Source organism: Larus michahellis, chromosome 2 (assembly GCF_964199755.1).
Source record: "Larus michahellis chromosome 2, bLarMic1.1, whole genome shotgun sequence".
Classification (NCBI taxonomy): Eukaryota; Metazoa; Chordata; class Aves; order Charadriiformes; family Laridae; genus Larus; species Larus michahellis.
Genome location: NC_133897.1, coordinates 41,190,150 through 41,199,880, shown reverse-complemented (window position 1 = coordinate 41,199,880; position 9,731 = coordinate 41,190,150). Strand labels below are relative to the sequence as shown.

Genomic DNA, 9,731 nt, shown 5'->3' with positions numbered 1-9,731 from the left:
TCACTCCTCATTCTTCTACATCTTCCCTTTTTTTTTTTTTTTTTTAATCTGCTTCTATTTTCAGCTCAGAACATTAAACAGCGCTGAGTTTTGGCTCCCTAAATAGGCACAGGGAAACGGCTGTGAGCTAGAAAGCTGAATTTTATCTTTCGCTGAGGCTGAGAGTGCTTTAGCTTCATGTATTGTGTTGTCGGTATCTCACTGTTATCCTTTAACCTGACAGCAAAAAAACTTGCAAGCCCGTATTTACTCCTGATGAGGGAAATGCAAGGAGAGAAGGAAATACAGGCTAATCTTTTTACTTCATAAGCAATCAACAAAGGAAATGTTTCCTTTTTTCTTTCATTTTCACAAGGTCTTCAGCTTTTAACATAGGCAGTGTATGCAATGCTATAAAAATTTTAACGTCAGGGCTCCCCTTTTAATAATTATGAGCAACATGATTGCAACGGAAGAGTTACAGCATGTCTTGTTGTTCTGAATTATATACATGAATTATTATGTATATTATCCTGGTTATTTGCACATTGTAATAAATTGTAATAAAGTGGAACTGTTCTGGTGCTCCGAAATTGTGATTTGTTAGCACTTAAACTCACAGAGATATAAACACCTATAAAGTATGTTTGTTACAAATTAAGATTACTGACATCAAACTAACATTTTGTTGAAAGTTTTCAATTTCCTGTCTCTAACCCAAGGGGCTTTTACATACACTAAACATAAAAGGGGTTCATATTTAAAAGGCTGTCGAAAAGCAGCTTGCCAGATTTTCTGTATATATTAGTCCTCATTTTTCTCACGCCTGAATGCATCATCATGATGACAGCGGTGAAAAGGCTTGTGTGATCTCCCAGTCTCAAGTTCAAACTACGCAGAATAAAGGAAAAAGGATGCGTGCAAGCACACCTTTCCCCGCTGTTTTAATCACGTGCCTCCTTATCTCGCCCCACCAAAGCGGCGCAGCGTTTCTAGGGGAGGCTGGTGCTCACCTCTTGGATGGACTTTCCCATAAACCGCTCCTACAGCGGATTGAGAGCTGTAGTCACAGATTGAGAGCAAGCTCAACTCTGCCAGGACGAGGTATACTACAGTGTCATAAGGGGTTTTTTTAAGCGCCATCACCCTCTACTGAAGAGATCAGTTATAAAATTTTAAAAAGAAAGTCTACCCCAACTGATCAGAGGCATTTGATTCTTTAAGACATTAAGACTAATTGGAGCTGGAGGAGGCTGGGGCTTTGTCTTTCAACGCTGCTGTAATTCTCAGTCGAAGGAATTTTGTCAAACTGTCACTACAGGAAAAAAAGTGCACGCCTTGAAAAACAAATCATGGAAATGCTTATAACTCAGACGTGATGAACAGAAATAATGAGAGAGAAGAAAATGTACTTCCCAGATCAAATTCTAGAAGAGACAACAGTTGCAAAATAGCTACTTTAAGGTGTGGCTGTATCAAGTTTGAAGAGAGAGCCCCAGAAAATGGATGAGGCTGAAGCAGGATGAAATTACCAAAGGCTACTCTTGTAATGATGCTGTGGGACATTACCGCTGCTAAACCATCGCTGCTTGCCCTGGCGGTGGACTAACAGCAGTTAACATTGGTCACTGAAAGTCAGAAATCTCAGAAGAGAGAATAGAATAAAAACCTATAACAGATGCATTTTTGGCTGAGACTTCTCACCTGTACACACATCAATACTAAATGCTAAATAAATAAGCTTAATAAATATAAACAGTTTTCATACTTAGTAGGCAGATGATGTATAGGCTGGCAAGCTGAGCTTCTCAAGATGCTGTCAGGATTTTGGGCTGTTACGGTGTCTGTACGTGCGTGTTCTGTGCTGATCCAGGGGGAGAGGAGGTTACGCAAGCAGCTGTAAGGCTTAGCTGCACGGCACCCTATGGGACACAGCAGCCCTTCGGACTATTCTAATTTCACCTGCCGCCTAAGCAACATTGATATTTCCTCTGTATGTTATATATGTTTTCTTAACCATTTCAAATTACAGGCAGGATTATTAGTGCTGCTACCAATAGGGTCGCCTCATGTTTTCAACAACTTAAAGCTCTGACAGATATTAACTGTTCATACTGAAGTTCTCCAAGCCTGAAGCAGAACCATTTGAAAAAGTTCCAGGCAATACGGTTTGTCTGTTTCTGAGAACATGATTTGAAAAATATCTTAGCTTTGCTTGCATGAAACCGAAATTCTAATAACTCTTTTATGGAGACGCTCTAAGATTGTCAGGTTTTAAGCCAGGGCTTGGAAATTTGGCTGAGATGGCGTCAATAGCGCATCTGTTGTTATTCTTGTAGATTTACCCAAATCAGAGCAAGTTGCGATATTTATAAAGAAGCATGAGCTTGCCGAGGCATTCCAGCATGCAGGTGCTGCATTCAGGCAGCCCCCTCTGCACCGCCTGGCCTCTGCCAGGGACAGAGCAAGTGCCCCGCTGGGACTTACTCTACACCTCTGACCCTTGGGTTTGTAGCACCAGGTGCCAGACCCACGAATAGTCTCATTTTTTGTCCCAGCTCTCAGTGCTCCTTTTGCTAATACCGGGAAAAGGCTGAAGGTGTCTGTATATGCGCGCATCCCCATCACTAGCTGTAGGAGCGGTATGTGGAAGTAGATATTCAAGAGAACGTTATGTGCAGGAGTGCGGAGATTCCCAGGACTCAGGAGGTTCCTCAGCGTCGAGGAACAAGAATGAGGAGAGAGAGACTGGAACAAGGAGCCGAAGTGGGAGAAAGGAGGTGCATGGGGACAGCAGGAAGAGATTTGCTTGTGTTGGGGAACAGGCAGAGGGGCTTGTGCGGATCAGACCCCGCGTCCTTGCGGTACCTGGCCTTGATTCCCCATTTCCAGCCTCTTTGCTTTTCCGCGAGCTCTGTTGCAGAGCGTGTCTGTCTTCTCCTTCCACCCTGATGGCTGGCGAACACAGAGGGTGCCCGCTGCTGCTGGCAAGTCTCGCAGCTGAAGGAGCAGGGCTGTTTCCCTAAAAGCTCAAACGCTGCTTGGCCCATTTGATAATACTTTTGTTCTTCATTATATTTTCTGGGTTGAGAAACTGACGTATTCAAAATCCACCCTACATTAAAGGAACATGAACATTGCAAAATCTAGCTCTCATAAGCAAGGAAAAAACAATGGAATATTGTCCACATAAGTGTAATTTATCTTCTGTGTGCCTAAACACAATAGTATAAAATAATACAATTTTTTTCCAGCTGTCTCCTGAAGGCCTCATAACTAAAACTGGTGGCAGTGAGAGTGAGATTTGATGAAAGAGATACGAAACAGGGCCAGAAGCATTGGTGTATCTCCCATGCAAGATCGGCAGATTTTTTTTTTAATCTTAATCTTGAATATGCCTATTTTTATTTTTTTTTTTTTAAAGTAGGAATTACACTCCACTACCATGTCTGGAAAGTGATGAAAAAAGACAGAAAAGCTGATGAGGAACTGCTTCATGTTTCCAGTTCTAACAGCGTGAAGGCACAGGGCTACGCATTGAATCACAAGGAGGAAACAACTGAGACCTCATTAGGTACAAGAATAATCTAAATTGTGTTATGAATTCTGTATTTCCAAACTTTTCACTTCTTGAATTTGCTGTATTGATGATTTTTAACGTAGTTATTAGTTACCATTTTTATATAATCTCACACGAGGTTTGCAGTTTCTTGACCACGTATACATTAGTACACAGTGATGCAATTCAGAGTTTGTAAGGGAGCAAGAACAAGGCTTAGGTAAACGTAGTGCTACCTAATATTAAAATATTGAAATATGAAAACTCTTAACATACTCAACTCCTTTATAGAATGACATGGGAAGAAATGTCACAAGACGGAACAAACCCACCTGATTTTGAACATTCCAGAGATGAGGAAGATGAGCTGGAGGCGGCCACAATTGCACCTGAGAACCGCGACTCCAAGCACATTTCAATTTTTTGCTCGGCGTGTCAACAAACAATACATCCACACCGCCTTCTTTATCATAAAAAAACCCACAAAGCCCTAATTTTGCTGGGCTTTGATAGCCCACAAATAAAGACTGACAACAAAACACTTTTAGCTCAGAGACAGAAGCTCATTTCCAAATTGACCAAGATTCCCAAGTATTCTGAGGCATGCAGGCAGAAGATTGATTATTCATTTGAATTCCTTATGGATAACAACGCCCCTACACCATATTGTGATCTTGCTGACACTAACAATCCTAGTACTTTTAAGAAAGTAAATAATTCTTTAATAAAAGCATTATCAATTTGCCAAGATAAAAACTCCACGTGGCAGGCAGACATGGAAGACAGATTTATTGTGCTCGACCGCTATGGAAGTAGGTCAGACGCGTGTTTTCTGGGGTTAGTTGATGGCTCTCACGGTGCGACAGCTGCAGAAACAGTTGCAGCAGAGCTTCCCCTTCTATTTCTTGACCAGCTTGCTCAAACAGATCCCTCCTATAAGAAGAGTAAGGACGAACAGCAAGTTCTAGATTCTTTTGCCACAGTCATCAGGGCAGATTACAGGGAAAAAGAGCAGCTTTTCTCTGGTAAACCAGGCAACGAGAAGACCGACAAGACCAATACTTACGAATGGATTCACAAAGCATACGCAAAGTCCTTTTGGAGAATGGATAGACTTCTACGACTAGGAAGGAATGAGGTTTCCAAAGTTCGCTGGAGTGGCTGTTCAGCCGTTACCTGTTTGGTGGAAAGAATCCCCAGTGAAGAGACAAATGGCACCGAGGAAGAAGGAAAAAAACATTCTGAAGCCGCCACACGCAGCCCATTAACCAGCACGGCCAGAGGTGCTGCTGGGGTACTGCACGTTGCTAACGTAGGTACGTACGTTCCACACCAGGATATTTTTTTTTCCTCCCCCCAATAAGAAGAGAAAAACAAAGCTAATCTAGAGATTTGTCGGCAGCAGATATTTGGGAGATAAAAGGCTACAATTGCTTTAACTTGACAATGTGAAGGAGAAAAATTCCCCTGCAAATGGTATTAGTACTAAGCTTATCTAGTAAGTACCTTCAGTACGATATTTGAGTTACAGCAGTAAATTTACTAATGCAAAAGACACAGTTAAGAAACATTCTATAATACACAACACAGTACACCTCTGTAAGAACAATTTTTTTTTTTTTTTTTTTTTTTTAAATCAGGAAGTTTAAGGTGTCATGATTTTAGGGCAGACAACCATAACTCTTCTGAATTTAGATCTGATAAATCCCTTGTGTCAATGAAACATGCTTCAGATATTATTAATTTGTTTCATTGAGACTAAGTGCCACCACATTTCACTACCAGCAAACTGGAAGCAAGATCTCTGGGGATCATCTGAATTATTAGTTTCTGAAGTAAGAATTGGCTGTTATTTACTGTTTTTATGGAAGATGTATTCAGACCCGTTTCCTTAGGAAGGAGAACCCTGCTTTGCCTTTCTAGTGCAGAAAATCGGTTATTAATTACAATCAGGAACACTGATACGTTCCTAATGCTTCTTCACCCAGCCCTGCTGCAGGCAACACTAGACAAAGCTCTTGCTGTTCTTAGCAACTCATATAGTCATTAGATCTTCCCCCTTGGTGATTTTTGTTACCAGTTGAGTTCTCTTGCATACGTAAGACAGCTGCAAGATTACAAGCAAGACGCGTTTTCCCATAAAGAACACAAGCAGAATTATATTAAAAAAAAAAAAAAAGCTGTTGGGCGAATAGTTTCAAATGGATTTGTGCTACAGTTGTTTTCTTCAGTGTCTTCCAGTCTCTGCTCGAAGCGCATACCGAGCACTATACTGCTTTTCTGTCACTCGCCCCAGCATCAGTAAGGAGTGTGCTAACACTGCAACTCTCCATCAACAGGGGCACTCTATCCTCCTCAGACGAGTGCGTTCACAAAACTTGTAAGACTTCTTCATATGAAGTCTGACTGAAACGAATCAAGAGGGTCAAAGATCAGTAGGAAAAGGGAAAACCGTTTGAGAGACTTCATTTCTTCAGGCAGAAAAAAAACCAAACAAACAAAAAAACCCCCCAAAACCAACCCCAAACCCAAAACATATTCCACACTTGGGAAAACAGATCCCAAATTAAAAAAAAAACAAACCACACACCTATATATATATATATGTTTTTGGTTAACAATAATCCTCTGCCAGTCTGAGGCACACTATAAACCAACTTGAATATGCACTGACATTGAAGTAAGTAACCATGGCCTAACCCCTCCCTTTCCTCTCCTCTATTCTCCCGACGCTTGTTGCTGTATCCACACTTTCTCTACCTCCAACAAGCATTTTTGCAGCCACCAGAACTTCACTGTTACCGGTATCAAAATTGGTAGTTTAGCGCTAGCTCAGGTATTTTTGCAGGAGATGCAGTCACACCTTCAATGGAATACAGCAGTAACTCACATAAAGGTTGTCACGTTTCCAGAGCTAGTAATTGCATTTGATTTCACCTTATTGGGGAAGAAACGCGTTTTTATTACAATAAGCTGGAGAAGTAGGATGAAGGTAAGAGAATGTGGTAGAGAATTCACCCAGCCTAAGTTTTCTCGTTCTAGTTACTTGCTTCCATCCTTCCCTCCCAGCTGAGGTTTTATGCTGGCTGCAATTAAAGATACTGTAAAGCCAAGCTCTGCTAGTGAGTTAAGGCTTGAAGTTGGTCAGAGATACTTTAAGCCTTTTATGATTAAAGTCCACATTTCTGAACCACTTCTAAATACACATTTATTTAATCTAATACACTTAATTTTCCACCAAACGTATCACATCAAAGAAAAAAAGATTTGCACAACATCAAGCTTCATTTTCCCCCCAGGAATGTGTTCTTACAGAGGTATAGACATGTTCCTTCAGCACCAGGTAAGCAACTGAAGAGGATGGTCAGATATGTGGAGCAGGAGATGGTGGCACTGGCCAGCTTTGTCTTCTTCATTTAGTCCCACATTGATAGGCCAGCTTTTGTTGACTCTCTTGCCCTGTCTCTGGCTTGCAGACAAGAAACTTGCATCCAAAACCAAGCAGATTTTACTCTTTCTTGCAGTCAGATTGTTCCACATGGGTTATATTATGCCCTTTGTCAGGCTTACAGCTGGTGGTCTTGCTCCGAGGGTTCAAAGGAAATTCTAGACAATCTTCTAGCTCTCCATGGAAATCAGAAGAAGGAGGAGGGAGCAAGCACAAGGAAAAATTCACACAGCATAACTTAAGGCATCTACATTCTGTAATCAATAAAAAAGTGTGTCCTTCCGTTTGATATTCTGAATCACCTTCTAGAGAAATCTGCCTTCACACAGACTACACTTAGCTGTCTCCTACACTAGACAATGCCAAGAAATACATTGACTGCCCAAGAAATACAACTACCATATAAGCAGTGCCTACTTATAAACACTTCTCAGGGATCTGTGGCCTAGTGTAGCCAGATGATATTAAAAATACAATATAAATGAACACACAGCAGTGTCTGGAAAGCAATCATCCCACTCAAGTTCCTTCTGTAAGACATCACTTTTGCCCTTATGCCAACACTTGGGAGCAGACCAATCACCTCCCTAACGCAAAAAATTGTCTTCTCCCAGTGTAGCCACAGAGGACCTCAAACAATACACCACTGTTTCAGAGCTGCTTTCCTTTACGCTCTGCGTTCAAGTCTGAAAAGACTTGAAAAAGACATGCAGTGTTGCGATTTCTAACACATTTCATTCTCACCCAGCAGATTTCAAGTGTTGAGGGAAAGGTAAAGCACCTATTCTTGCTAAAGGAAAGAAGTCAGTCCTCGATTTCTCATGCTGACTGTGAGAACTCTTGCTCCCTTGGGTCCCTTAACTGAGGAAGAGATTTAAGGCATCGTGTTAGTAAACTGTAAATTCTACATGATGTCCAAATTATTTTCAGGTACTAGAAATTTTATACTGCTAAAAATAGTCTGAACCTGAAACTCCTTGATGAGTTCATTCAGCAATAATAATTTGAAAGCACACACTCTCTTAGGAGATAAAAAAAAAAAAGTATTTGAGAAAAATAAGCACTCTTGCTTAAAAAAAACCCAACAAACAGTCAAGGTGCAACATTTCTATCTGACTGCATTTTAAGCTGAATGAAACGTCACTTAAGACTCCTCACAAGAGTTTAGTTGCAGTCAGAAGAATAAGGTTCTGAGATAGTCTTCTGAATAAGGGGAGGAAAGAAACCCACAGAAAACTGCAGTAAAATAGCAACAGACTCATTGATGGACATATTGTTGCCTGTGGCAGTAGATAATTGAACTATGACCTCAGGTTTTTTCCCCAGTCCTTAGCAAAAGGCTGTTAACGTAACAGCAGTATATTACAAAAAATAGAATCAGTATGCTGTAATTCAAAATACTATCTTATTTCAACTTTAGGTAATGCACATGCAGTCTTATGTAAAAATGGAAAGAGTCACTGCCTCTCGAAAGAGCACAGCACTTCTAATGCAAGCGAGAGAAAACGCATACTTCAGAATGGTGGAAACATCAGCACTAATGAACCAGATGGATTAGTGGAGGGGTACCTGAGAACTACAAGGGGTCTTGGACATCACGGAGATCCGGTACTGAAGAGATCTGTGATACCTGTACCTCACACCATATCTGTCCCTATTGATGATACCTGTCAGTTTCTTATTTTAGCTTCTAATGGGCTTTGGGAGGTTTTGGATTACAATGAAGTACTTGCATTAACTCTAAAAACATTCACTCATTATTTGAAGAGATATGAATGCGTTCAACAAAACAGAACTTCTCCATATAAGTGTCAGCATTTGATGCCCCTCACTGAAGACAACTTAAATGACTCAAAGGCTATTGAAGATCTGCAAGATGGAATAGAGAGACTGTATTCCAATAAGCCAAAATGTTCTCGGAGGAAACATTTGCAAAGTGAAGAGGGAGTTCCTAAGGAAAGTGATGACCACAAAAATCAAGCTGACCCAGAACCGTCTCTTTTCAGTAATGATGAATAAGTTCACAGAACAGAGAGAGAAAGCAGTCTGATTCTAGCACACAAGGTGGCTCTGAAGAGCTGAAACAGTTTGAGGACAGAAATCTTTATCCGTGTAACAGTTTTCAGCCACAGACTGCAGTGCAAGAAGAAACAGACAGTGACGTGTCCTGCACGACAGGTCCAAGCTGCACCCATAAACAGCTGCAAAAGAATGCACTGGCAACAGGGTCTGAAGACATGGAACAGCCCCCAAAAGACATAAAAGCATGCCTATCTAATTATGGCTCAGGTCCACCAGTGGCAGAAAAAATGGATTCCGAGATATTTCGTGACCAACTTGCAAGTTATGCTGCGCAAGAACTGCTAAAGACTGTATCACCAGTGGGTTCTAAACCACCATCGCAGTTTGAAGAGGACACAAAAACATACTCGTCCCGTTGCAAACCACAATCTGCAGGAAGAGGCAGAGTCACCTCTGAGACACTCTACGACAACGCAGCAAGCTACATTAGTGAACAACTGGTAAAGACTGCATTAGCTGCTGGTTCAAGAGATAATATTACTATTTTGATTGTACTTCTAAATGGATGCGATAAGATACCCAATTACCTCAACACCTAAAAATTCATCACAGGATTACTGGGGTGCCACAGTACATATAGTACAAGCTTATATTTAGCCATGTCATGAATTTACTTGTAATCATCTCAAATGCTGACCCATATAGTAAATCAGACATCTTGTC

General features: G+C 41.0%; 1 protein-coding gene across 1 annotated transcript; it reads left to right on the top strand.

The window, feature by feature from the left end:
- Positions 1-3,405: 3,405 nt before the first annotated feature.
- On the top strand, positions 3,406-9,607 carry PP2D1 (protein phosphatase 2C like domain containing 1). The gene is given in 3 exon segments (XM_074573526.1): positions 3,406-4,854; positions 8,407-9,000; positions 9,003-9,607. Coding segments are annotated over 3 exon segments (2,223 nt in total). The 5' UTR covers positions 3,406-3,830.
- Positions 9,608-9,731: the final 124 nt, after the last annotated feature.